Genomic DNA, 12,042 nt, shown 5'->3' on the forward strand with positions numbered 1-12,042 from the left:
ATGGTGAATAATTTTATGGAACGATTCGAGCAGGTCCGCGATTGCATCAGGTATCCTTTCACTCCTTTTACATGACGCACCGTAGCGACAACACCTCCATAACGGCAATCGAAACCCACGGATGTATTGAGTTACAGAGTACTCGTCGCGACCCCCGCACTTGACTGCGAGAGTATATACACTCGGAATTGAGTTACTTTCAGTTAATTATCAACATTCGTCGATTTGATGCAACAACTCCCATTGCAGGGGGCCGTACATGAGCGCACCGAGGAGTCCTCTAATGCGGCTTGCAAATGCACCGAGCGAGGGCAGTTCGGACCAACTCGAGCAGCCTTCAGCAACTTGCAGCAACAGTTTCCACCGATTTGCAGCGACTTCCAGCGGCAGTTTGCAGCAACTTCCAACAGGAGTTTGCAGCGACTCCCAGCGGAAATTCGCAGCGACTTGCAGCACGTTGAGGCAACCTGCAGCAATTCGCAGCCAATTTGAGCGGACGTTGCGTCCTCGATTACGTTTTTGAGTCCCAGCGTTCCGCAAGAGGGATAGATTTCCCAATAGGCTGGACGACGTGCGCAATTTCGAGTCCTGGCCGCAAAAGAGTGCACTTTCGTGACCGGCGCAGACGGGATCGTAATTGGAGCGTTCGTCACGGTCGCATGGTGGCGAACAAGAGGAAGCTTTTGAATCCTACCGGCGAAGCGTCCTTCGTCACGCTCTTATTTTTCGAGAGCGCACGCACAGGTGTACTTACCTGGCCACCGCGCGTCTCCGATGTTCTACATGATCGGACCGAGGTGGTAAATTCTGTTCGAAAACGACTACTCTTTAGAACTCCAGTTTACGCGTGGAAAATCCACAATTCGAGGGTCGCTCGTGTAACTCTTCTACTTCGCAGCGTTCGAAGGCGAGCTGTAAAAAGTTACCGACTGTCCAGTTTCGATATCGCGAGGCGTTGAATGCATCTCCGGGGGATTATTATAAGAGTATCGAGACCTGGCGCCGATTGAAGAAGATGAGGCTCCTGAATGTACCCAAAGCATGAAAGCGGCAATTGTCGACAATGGGAAAAAAATCGGGCGCCTTGAAGTACCGTCCCAGCCGAGTCTGTAAAATGAGGGACATACGATATCACTTTCTCGTAAGTCAATGTTGATGGGACATAATCGCTCGGATTTCGTTCCAGGAACGCCGTGGTCGGGTCCTTGCAACTCCTTTCCAGTGCCGACTGTGGGAATTAATCACCGGCGAAAAAAAAGAAAAAAAGAAGTGGATTAGGTTCAAGGTCGCGTGTTTCGTGAAAAGAAAGCCCCGAGTTCGCGTGGACTCTCGTCCAGGGACGTATCGATCGCAGGTGGAATAATTACGCTCCACGGTCACTTGGATCGCTTGGCTTTGGTCTCACGCTTCACGACCTCGGGGATCGGAGCTTTTGTGGGCTGCGTCAGATTGAAAATAATGTGCACGCTGCCCATGCAGACGTTTCAAGACTCCACGTGACACGGGCCACATTTTTTTTTAAGCCCAAGTATGTTTTTTCCTCAATTTTCCATTAGTTGTCAAACGTTCTTACATACCAATCTAACGAGTTGTAATTTATTTTTCTCTTTCAAGACCGTTCCGTTTATCAGGAGACGTCGCAAGATTTTCAATTGTTGTCCGAAACGTATGTAACTGCAAGCAATGATTATTTTGTCGAGAAGAAAAAATGATGTCGATTTAAAATTATTCTGTTTACCCAATGCGGCATTGTTTTTCGGCGGATTTTTCTGTCGCGATGCATAATTCTTCGAGCCAACTAATCTTTTTTATGAGGTATATACATGTTGCTTGGGCAAACGTTTTCTCTCTCCGGGAGGACGGTGGTAATTGTTTTTTTTTTGTTTAACGCATCTTTTTAATTTTTCATCAGTTCTTTGACGTAACGAGTTTCGCCATCTTTTTTCAGAGCCTCTTGACATATCGAGAAAATTCAAGATCTTCGGAGCCCGACACGCGTACATCTCGGTACCGTACGCACGCGGTGACCGGCGTACCACTCGGTGCAAAGCGAAATACGTATACCCAGGTAAGCGCGTTATTGCGTAACTAAGCCTGCAGATCGCGGCAGCCTTGAGAATGTCAAAGAATGCGAGAACGAAGGCACGCGACTCCTCCGCGTCCGAAGACGGAGAAACCAGGAAAATTTGTGTCGACTCTCGCTGAGAGGAATTCCCCGTCCTCATCTTATGTAGAGACGGTCCTCTTTTGCAGGAAACTACAGAGATGGACCGTAAACAAGTCCAAGATGCAGGAGGATCAAAAGTAGCGAGGACCATTAGATACGCTTTTCCCGAAGAAAACAAAATGGCGGCCGATAAACGCTTCGACTCCGAAGAAATAATAGCGACGTCGACGACGGATGTGCCTCAACGGTATTCCCATTTGGTGAGAAACGTACCGTTACTGGGTCATAAATAACGTATTCATTGCCGAGGCAGTCGTCAATGGAGGAATTATAATTTCACGGCACTTCGCGCTTGCATTTATCGCAGTTTACGGCGACCGCGTCTAAAGCGCTTGTTAAGCTTTTAGTTCAAAGTTTGCTTAACTCCGATTCCCGAAAAGGGAATATCCTCTCTTTGTAGAAGATCGATGAGAGAGACTCCCGGTGGAGCGATACGAGCAGGGATTTATTTAACATTTTCATACGCGGGGAGCCGAGTGCCTCGTCGATTCGCATCATAAAACCAGTATTCCATCTTATTGCACGGAGTAGCACGTACGGCTGCATTCGAGCAACCTCACGTACAGTCCTTGAAGAAAAGTTCAGCGAACCGACGAAAGGCTCGACAATTTTTCTTGCATTACTCTCGGCGTCTAGAAAGCGAAATATGCCTCTTAGGTACAAAATTAGTACACGGGACCGCCGTTGAAAAGCTGGCCATCGAAACGGGTCTGCGTTTCGTTAAATCCAGTTTGTTACACCTTTTAGTTTTCGCGTCGCGTTAAGTCATTAGCTATAAACACTCGTGACCTTGCTCGGTTACTTTTCTTTCCTTGGGTTGAATGACGCGCTTTTTGCTGGAAGCGATGACGAATATGACGTACGCCTCAGAGTTGACTTCGAGTACTGTCGCGTTCGCGAGAATCCGCGTCGGTTTCGCCGCACATTCATTTATTGGCGTTACGATTCTGGCAACGAAAGCGCAAGGAATGGGGCGAACCGGAAATCGGCGTTAAAGATAATTTATAATAATTTGCAAATTAAAAATCCCGTCTTATCGGGATCGTCCAGATTTTCTCGGGGAATTTCCATGACTCTTGTCATCGTAAGCGAGGATGGAACAAAGAGGCGGCATAAAGAACAAGTACAATGCCGGATGTCAAGTCATGACTGCACTCGCTGCAGAGATACCTGATTATCGTTGATAACAGAAGTAACTCGAGCTGAAACATTGCACGTGTCGGGCACTTATATAATAGAATTAACTGCAACGTTTCTCAGCATCGAGTGCTTCTGAAAAACTTTAACAGACATCGCTACGTCAACAAATTCATCCTACGGGCTTCCCTTCCGTTCCATGAACGTCAACATAAAAACATAGAAAGCAATCCGTAATAATTCTCAAGATAAATTATCTTCTCCTCCGTAAATGTATTTCACTGTTTCGGCATGTACATTAACGTATGCAGGCCCCTCGTGTTAAATTATCGTTAAGTATCAAATTATAATTAAGATGTTTATGTCCGACAACGTAAGCGATCCTCTTTCTACGACTTCTTCCCTCCTTTTCTTCCACCCCCTTTGTTGCCCCGTTTCCGTCCATTTTTTTTGCGTTTCTTCTCCATAAGCTTACGAACTTTCAGTATCTGTTCGGGCCTCTTCAACTCATTTCTCGCCTTGACCTTCTCCTTTATCTTCTGATTGTGCCGCGCCCAATGTGTGTTCGCCGTAGTTTGCACTGAAACATAAATCTCGAATGAATTTCGATCGATGCAAAAGGGCCGTTAATTCTCAACGGAGTAACTAAAATTTCACGATAAAGAAATTACTCGGCATTTGTTACAAGTTTTCTAAGATTCGAACAAATCGTGTGAGGTAATTTATTGCGTTGGAAATGACATCGATTGTACCCGCGGGTAAAGGAATGATTATTTATCTCTAATCGACGAAGTCCTCGCTCGTTATCACGGTTATGTGAGACTGGAATTCTTTTTTTTTTTCTTCGCGGTAACAATCGCCTTTTCCTCGAAAGGCTGCGGATAAATATTTATGCGACTGAATTCTTAATAGATTTAACAGCACGTGCATCTTCCCTACGCAATGGAAGGTCTTATTACATTTATATGTCCTCGTTGATTAAAGACGGCCGTTCGTTGTAATCAGGAAAATGGAGGTAAATTATTGACTCGACGGAATGGACCGAGAGATTTCGTTAACACTCGGCGCGACTAGAATAAATGTCTTTCAAAATGAATCTGTACAATGGTAGGGACAAAGGCACAGACAGACCAATGACCCGTTTCCTGTATTTAACTGCAGACAGATTGAGCTCGGTTTATCTCGGTTAATAATACATTAGCACATTAGCCGGCAAATTACCAGCCGTAACGTCTCTCTCTTGTTAGTAAGTTAAACTAATTAATTTCGCCGTCTACCCCGGCAATCACTCTTCTTCCTGCTTTCGACTGAACTCTGAATTAACATTTTAAAATATAGGTCCCAGCTGTTACTGCGCAGTATTAAACCAGTGACATTTGTGTCGTAGTATGTTTCCATCATGAAACCATTAGTTACTGTTGTTACAAAAAAAATTAAAAATAAAAACCAGATATATTTTTACACGTAGTAGCCTCAAAGGACATGGCAATGAACGGTGAGTGAATAAATTAAACTTACACTTTTGAATTTGTGGTGGCTCCTCTTCGTCGCTACTCTCATTATTTAAAGAATCAACTTTACTCTTCTCCTTCCATTGTGAGTAACGATTGCTCTTGTAAGTTGCAGGTATCCAAACGCCGGATTCTGTGCGGATCTTTCCTTGCTTGGAATCCTGCGAACAGGATGAGAGGATTCACAATTGATTACGTCAATTTTCCAAATCAATTCTCAACAACCGGTTAAATGGATACGTACATTATTTACAGTGATCATCTTCTTCTTTTTGCGATCCCACTTTTTCAATTGCGTCTGAAGGCGCCTCATGTCTTCGGTATCCCCTGTGAGATCCAATTGCATTTTCTCAGCATCCGTTCTGAAGGTGTTTACTGCCAAACTGAAGAGAAAATGGTCAGTACCTTTTTTTTTTAAATTAATATTCAACCCAGGTTTTCCTTTTGCTATGAATAACTTGTTCGTACCCCTCTTCGGTGTGTTTATCTGGAGCTGCGTAGGGAATATAAAACTCCTCGTCTCGAGTGACTTTTTTCTTTTTCTTCTGATTCTTATAAATACTCTCTATACTCCTTTTCTTCGGGGTTATTACTTCTCGAAACACCGAATTGATGTCATCCGTATTACTGGCTGGAAGAGTTGACTTTTGCTTCGCCTCTGAAATATAAGGAAAATGATCGAGACACTAAAGTTAAAAGGATTGTCAAGTAAAATTCATACAATTAAGAACGTACCTTTAATGAAATTTTCTTGTTTGCTTTCTATTTCTTCTACCTTTTTATGAAAGTTTATAATGTTATCCTTGTGGTATGCTCTTTTTGCTTTCATCACCTGATAGTCTGCGGAGGAAGGTTTCGCGCCTATTTCGAATATAGTCTGCAATAAAAAATAATTAACGTTTTAACTGTGTGCCTAGAAAATATATTATTTTTCAAAAGTGATTCGTGATGAATATTTTTCAAGTAGAAGCGAAGAAGTTCAAATTTTAAGTGAAGTACTAACTCCTGGGGGCCGATAATTTTTCATACGAGAAAGCAAATCCGCTGCAGCTGGTGTAATGTCGCGATATTCAGCTATAACTCCAGCTGTGCTAATACGCAATTCTTTTATCCTCTTGTTGCTTTCTGGTGACGCTCCTGGCCTTGATCTTAAATATTGTTGATACGCATTATCACATACTTTTTGCATATTCGACTGTAGATAACATTTTTATTAGTGTCTAAACTCAGAATATTTTTATATTTCAATTGAACTAACCAAGTCTGTTGAGTTTTCATGCCAGGTTATTAGTTCTGTAAGCTGTTCTTCTATCATCGATTGTGGCATTTTTCCTACTGCGCCTTCGAGACAATCATCATCTCCTGAAGGTGGAACCATGCAAAAAGGTCGACCCAAGAAGAGATGCAAATCCAAAAGGTAAGCATATTCATCTGGACCAATTAAGTTATACGCCGTGCCTGTATGACCAGCACGAGCACATCGACCTGTCAAAAAAAAAAAAAAAAGTAAAAATGCTTCTTATAATTAATATACTAATAATTTATATTACTATACTCACCTACTCTATGGACAAATAACTTGCTCTTGGCGGGAAAATTAAAATTAATTACATAATCTAAATGGGGTATATCGATTCCTCGTGCAGCCACATCAGTTACAACAAGAACTCTGACTTTGCCAGTCTGGAATTTTGCTGCATTTATTTTACGTGCTGATGGATCCAAATTTGAGTAGATGAAGGTGTTGCTAATTCCGGCCTGATCCAATATCTATAAAATAGCCCATGAATAGCAAACAATTGGTCTTTTTCTAAGACGGTACATTGCAAAGTACCCACCAGATGAATATATTCAACATGATGCATTGTAGCAGCAAAAATCACTGATTGTGATTCGGGTTTAATGATGTTTTTTAATAATGACAAAAGTGCTGCTAGTTTTTCCTCTGCACGGCATACGATAAAAGATAATTTTAATTCATCAGGTATCTTTCCTTCCACATCTAGACGTAGTAGAACAGGGTCCGATAAACCAGCCTTTGCAAATTCCACCAGTACTTTTGGAAGTGTGGCCGAAAACAAAAGAGTTTGCCGAGATTCAGGAAGTCTGTTTACTATTTCATTAACCTGTTCCCCAAATCCCATTTCAAACAAGCTGAAATCAAATCAAAGCGTTTATGTATTAATTTAAAGCTTAAGCGGACAACGTTTGATCAATGAAACTTACCGGTCAGCTTCGTCAAAAACGACGTACTCGATACTATTGAGACGTAGTTCCATCTCAACACAAAGATGAAGAAAACGTCCTGGTGTAGCGACAATAATATCAGGATTGCCATGAATTATACTGAACTGATTATCCATACTATCTCCACCCAAAATTACTGCTGGCTTCAATTCAGTAAATCTCCCTATCTCTTTAATGAATTTTAGCGTTTGTAATGCCAGCTCTCGAGTTGGGGATAAAATCAAAGCTCTAGCACCGGTCTTTGCTTGTCTAGTTTTAAGTTTTTCAAACAGTGGAATTAAAAAACAAGCAGTTTTTCCACTACCTGTTCGAGCCATGGCGACGACATCCCTACCTTCTAAGGCAAGTGGAATAGTCTGTGGAAAAATATAAGTTAACGTAATAATTATCCGATAAAACATATTTTAGTTTTGAGTAATTCTAACAATACAAACATTAATGCCTCGGGTGCAATATTATAAGAAATCTTACTTTTCTCTGAATAGGTGTTGGAATTTTATAGCCTCGTTTCAAAATCCCTTTCATTACAGGAAAGCTAAGACCCATAGCCTGAAATCCACCCGACTTCTTGCTGGCTTTCTTTTTAGAACCAGCGATTTCACTCTCATCATCTGTAGCAGTTTCTTCATAATTAGCGAAACCAGCTATTTCCGTCTCCATTGCCTGAAAAAGGTAATGCTAAATATTAGGAATATATAAAACAATGATTTCAATGATACGAACGTCAAATGTGTAAAACTTTTATGTTTAATCAGATTGTAAAACATAATCGTTATATCTGGTTATATCAATGTTACTTAAATTGTCATACCTCAAATCAATTAAATTATTGGTATTTCAAGCATGAATTCAATTCAAAGCGTCTCAATTATTAGCGTGAGAGTCTTTCCAAATTTTCCACGTGACAATTGACATGAAATTAGGTTAGGAATCGAGAAATACATTTACAAACACCGGCTACGTACCATTAGACGGTAACGCCATCAAAGGGTACTAATAGTAGAAAAATATGCTTAGTTTTCATGAATTCTACTAGATGGCAGCAGCAGAGGACTGTAGCGAATTTCCATGCCCATGTTCCGTATCAATAATCTTGATAATGTATGACTTTCGGTCCCGGTTCACGCCGTTCATAGTTGTTCACAGTTGTTCATCTTGTTCTTAGTTGTATCGCGTCTTGTTTGGTTGGATCGTGTGGATTGATTTGGATGGTCTGATTGTTCTCAAGCATGGCAACAAATAAGAGCACGAGAGAAGTGCTCTTGTCTATCGTAGATGACATTGAATTAATAGCGAAGTACGCTCAACTTATTATCTAGTGCAATATCAAATTCTGCTGCACTTGGCATGCTTAATTCGTTTTCCAATTTCAGAGAGCTCATCGAAAATACAATTGCACAGAAGCATTTGAAGCTATCCAGTGCGGAGCATCTTCAACTTACTGAATTACTTGTAGCGAAGGACAATGAACTTAAGTTGACATTAAAAAAGGCTGCTGAACAAGCTAAGATCAATTTGAAAATGGAAGCCCTAAAGGCAGAGGTCGATAGGCAGGATCAAGACATTCAGCAACTACAGCGTCAGTTAAAAGAAGCTGAGCAGATTCTTGCTACAGCCATATATCAAGCCAAACAGAAGCTGCAGTCTATAGCTCGGGCTAATAAAAGGCCTGTTCCTTCCGAGGAACTCATTAAGTTTGCCCACAGGATTAGTGCCTCTAATGCAGTTTGTGCGCCGCTTACCTGGCAGCAAGGAGATCCTCGCAGACCATATCCAACGGGTATATAATATTTCTCTTGATTTCACGCTCTAACTTCTTAAAAAGAAATTCTTTAACTGAAGCATACTCTAATGTGTTTTTCATAAAATTTACAGATATTGAAATGAGGTTAGGATTCCTAGGTAGATTAAGTGATCTTCCTCCAAATGGACAGATATTGGGCTCGCATCCAGGAATTTCATCCGACCTTCATCGCGCGGGTCATCCAGCAGGAGGTAATGTTTTGTATGTGATTTATTTCCGGTATCATAATTTTAGAAATTTTGTCTCAATTTTAGAACCACCAGTCTCGCAGGCAAATCAGTTTGCATGGCATCCTTCTGGGGAAATTCACATGTCCATGGGTGGACAAGGTAGCGTCGCTATGAATACTCACAAACAGGAAACAGAAGATGTCGAGGTCATGTCTACAGATTCCTCGAGCAGTTCGTCGAGTGATTCACAATAAAAACTTCAGAATAAGTCCAAAGCAATAGCTTAAGATTAGCAAGTAGAAATTCATCTTCATCTGAATTTTGTCTCATATAAGCATCTTTAAAGACTGATATGAAATCATGAATGATTGTATTTATAGATAAGCAACTTTAATTCTCTTACAGCGTTGATTAAATTAAACTAACTTAAAAATTAGAAACATTTTTTAGAAGTCTTCTTTTATTACTAAAAATAAACACTTATAATTATTCAATAGAATTGTTTGGAAACATTAATTACTATCCAGGAGTATTTCAGGTAACAGTTTGTGCAATTCCCGAGCATTGAAAAATGCCTCTGGGGTGGCCTGAAAGAAAGATAAAAAGTTTGCTGTGTCAAGTAATAATTTATTATTGACTGGGTTTATTGAGCGATTAAGTATTACCAATGATACATCCTCTTTGAACTTAGACTTTTCAAACTGTACATTTTCGTTGGTAAAATTTAGTCCAAACAGTTCACAGTCTGCCTTGAGTTTACTAACGTCATTATATAATAAAAGCTCTTGTAATTTGAGTCCAGGGAAAGTTAAGTTTTTACTGTTAAATCCTGAGCTCATTATTTGTAGAGATGTTCTGAAAACGAAATGATTTAAGTTTATGCCGGGAAGAATAATATACATTGATTCAATCTGTGAAAAGTGTACACCTTCTAATTTGCCTCAAGTTACACAATGCAGCACAAGTCAACAAGGGCGGAAGAGATCTGATCATTCGGCAGGCTCTGGCATAATTTCTTAAATACCAGGCAAGGGATATCTTTAGAGCAGTCTTGACCATCTTAGACGTATTGAAAAAATATATGATTCGGTTAATAATTGAGGAAAATATCTACAGGGATGAAACTAAGTCTCTTAAAAATACAAAATACATATCTATAAATTGAGGGAAGCTCTAAACCTCTCGATATAGCTGTAGGATTTCCTAAATGTAACAAAATATAAATTGTTTCCATTTCTGTCCGATTATCGGTTATGGACCAATTGTCCAATTCTTTGCAAATGTCTGAATAACTTTGTCTTTCCCGGATTTCCTGTTCATCATATAAGGCAAGCAAGTGCTTGATGCATTCTAATAGGTGTTTGTTATTAATTACGGGATCGAATTCTTTAATATCTCTTTCGCAGAGTCTGAAAGTTCATATGGAATTATTTATAGGATATCGATAAGCCAGGCACTGCATTTCTTATACTCACCTTTGTTCTGAGTAAATGTAAAAGCGCACAATGGGCTCAAAAAGGGAAATGCTCATTCGAGTATCAATCCTTTGGATTATAATATCTTGTCGGACTGCTCGCAGACGATCAAAAGTGAAATCATATAAGACTACCCAATTAATATCTGAACGAGTGAGTACCCTGAAAAGTTGAAAACTTATTTTTAGAAATACACATCCAGGCTTTAATATACAGCGACAAGAAATGGTTATGCCATTACTGTTTAAACAAGAATCGGATAGTTAAGCCGAGTACTGGGCCAGGTCGTAATTCGCTCAAGTCGGGCATCGTTTGACCCGCAGCTGGCCTGGCAAAACATTTCACTGTTTTTGTTGGATCTGCTGCTGGTCGTTTGCGATGTTTTGTACTTTCGTCAATTTCAAGAATATGTAGTAAACCTTCTCTTTCTCTCCTATAGAGAAGAGGTGTTAATATACTATGAGTATTTACGAGCCAGAAGAAACTTACATCCAACGTTCTTTCTCGGGGCACATTGTTAGACAAGTTCCCGAAATTAATTCCGACATTTTGAGTATAGAATCACAAGTCAAAATATCAGAATACTAGTTAAGTTACTTGCTATTAAAAAGTAATACTACTTTTTCGAACATGAAAAAGCCGTGCCAATGAATAATGTCCACATAACCCATTTCTCTCATCCAGTGTCATGACACTTCCGTAAAACATGTGCAAACACGTGTTTCACTGATTTGTCAATAATTGAAGATTGTTCTTTCAGTCATGAACAAAGAAAGCAAATGATTATAGATTGTCATGTTTGAAAGAAAAATGCATGTTTATGAAAAGTATGTAATTCCGAGTAATCCCGCTAGAAGAGAGACAGTACCAGAGATGAGTTGGGAGATTGCTCACGGGCAGGCGCGTGCGACCGTTTTTTGCCTCCAAGGGCGGCGCAGAGAATTTCTGATAGGAGCTCGCGCACTCGCGATGGCGGTACCATGTACCAGTCGCCGTTGGCGGCTCCCGCACGCACGCACGCACGCACGCACGCACGCACGCACGCACGCACGCACGCACGCACGCACGCACGCACGCACGCACGCACGCACGCATTCTCGATCATTTTGAGAGCGGTTTCGAGCGTTTCCGAGCGTTATCGAGAGATTTCGAGTGTTTTCGAGCATCACCGAGCGTTTTCAAGCGTTTTCAAGCGTTTTTGAACCGTTTTCAAGTGTTTTCAGAGTGTTTTAGATCGTTATCGAGTGTTTTTAGAGTGTTTTCGAGCCTTATCGTGTTGCCGCAGAGTGCCGCAGAGTACCGCAGAGTGCCGGAGAGTTGCCGCAGAGTGCCGCAGAGTGCCGGAGAGTGCCGCAGAGTGCCGGAGGGTGCCGGAGAGTGCCGGAGAGTTGCCGCAGAGCGCCGGAGAGTGCCGAAGAGTGCCGCAGAGAGCCGGAGAGTGCCGGAGGGTTGCCGCAGAGTGCCGCAGAGT

General features: G+C 41.2%; 4 protein-coding genes across 7 annotated transcripts; 2 read left to right on the forward strand and 2 right to left on the reverse strand.

Moving 5' to 3' along the window:
• The first annotated feature begins 1,780 nt into the window (after positions 1 to 1,780).
• On the forward strand, positions 1,781 to 4,861 carry LOC105694883. Of its 2 annotated transcripts, XM_012416008.1 has the most exons (4): positions 1,781 to 1,865; positions 1,949 to 2,068; positions 2,254 to 2,427; positions 4,833 to 4,861. In XM_012416008.1, the coding sequence occupies exons 1-4, from the start codon at positions 1,824 to 1,826 to the stop codon at positions 4,833 to 4,835; spliced, it is 339 nt and encodes a 112-aa protein (XP_012271431.1). In that variant the 5' UTR covers positions 1,781 to 1,823; the 3' UTR covers positions 4,836 to 4,861. The 2 variants fall into 2 exon arrangements, with proteins under 2 accessions (XP_012271431.1, XP_012271430.1); XM_012416007.1 differs by lacking the exon at positions 4,833 to 4,861 and having other exon boundaries at positions 2,254 to 2,496.
• Positions 3,621 to 8,065, reverse strand: LOC105694880 (ATP-dependent RNA helicase DDX54). Its single transcript, XM_012415999.1, has 12 exons — positions 7,934 to 8,065; positions 7,594 to 7,785; positions 7,102 to 7,478; positions 6,714 to 7,029; positions 6,435 to 6,645; positions 6,134 to 6,360; positions 5,879 to 6,070; positions 5,611 to 5,752; positions 5,344 to 5,533; positions 5,120 to 5,258; positions 4,883 to 5,036; positions 3,621 to 3,944 (listed from the first exon to the last, which is right to left on the reverse strand). The coding sequence occupies exons 2-12, from the start codon at positions 7,780 to 7,782 to the stop codon at positions 3,754 to 3,756; spliced, it is 2,328 nt and encodes a 775-aa protein (XP_012271422.1). The 5' UTR covers positions 7,783 to 7,785; positions 7,934 to 8,065; the 3' UTR covers positions 3,621 to 3,753.
• LOC105694882 (mediator of RNA polymerase II transcription subunit 4) lies at positions 7,718 to 9,541 on the forward strand. 2 transcript variants are annotated; one of them, XM_012416006.2, is made up of 5 exons: positions 7,718 to 7,794; positions 8,288 to 8,419; positions 8,496 to 8,902; positions 8,998 to 9,117; positions 9,181 to 9,541. In XM_012416006.2, the coding sequence occupies exons 2-5, from the start codon at positions 8,352 to 8,354 to the stop codon at positions 9,348 to 9,350; spliced, it is 765 nt and encodes a 254-aa protein (XP_012271429.1). In that variant the 5' UTR covers positions 7,718 to 7,794; positions 8,288 to 8,351; the 3' UTR covers positions 9,351 to 9,541. The 2 variants fall into 2 exon arrangements, with proteins under 2 accessions (XP_012271429.1, XP_012271428.1); XM_012416005.2 differs by lacking the exon at positions 7,718 to 7,794 and having other exon boundaries at positions 8,233 to 8,419.
• Positions 9,508 to 11,562, reverse strand: LOC105694881 (SAC3 domain-containing protein 1). 2 transcript variants are annotated; one of them, XM_012416001.2, is made up of 7 exons: positions 11,192 to 11,562; positions 10,813 to 11,004; positions 10,572 to 10,733; positions 10,251 to 10,505; positions 10,025 to 10,162; positions 9,762 to 9,951; positions 9,508 to 9,683 (listed from the first exon to the last, which is right to left on the reverse strand). In XM_012416001.2, the coding sequence occupies exons 1-7, from the start codon at positions 11,233 to 11,235 to the stop codon at positions 9,609 to 9,611; spliced, it is 1,056 nt and encodes a 351-aa protein (XP_012271424.1). In that variant the 5' UTR covers positions 11,236 to 11,562; the 3' UTR covers positions 9,508 to 9,608. The 2 variants fall into 2 exon arrangements, with proteins under 2 accessions (XP_012271424.1, XP_012271423.1); XM_012416000.2 differs by having other exon boundaries at positions 11,061 to 11,560.
• Positions 11,563 to 12,042: the final 480 nt, after the last annotated feature.

The sequence above is a fragment of the Orussus abietinus genome, unplaced genomic scaffold, assembly GCF_000612105.2.
Source record: "Orussus abietinus isolate OABI.00-Male unplaced genomic scaffold, Oabi_2.0 scaffold354, whole genome shotgun sequence".
Taxonomy (NCBI): domain Eukaryota; kingdom Metazoa; phylum Arthropoda; class Insecta; order Hymenoptera; family Orussidae; genus Orussus; species Orussus abietinus.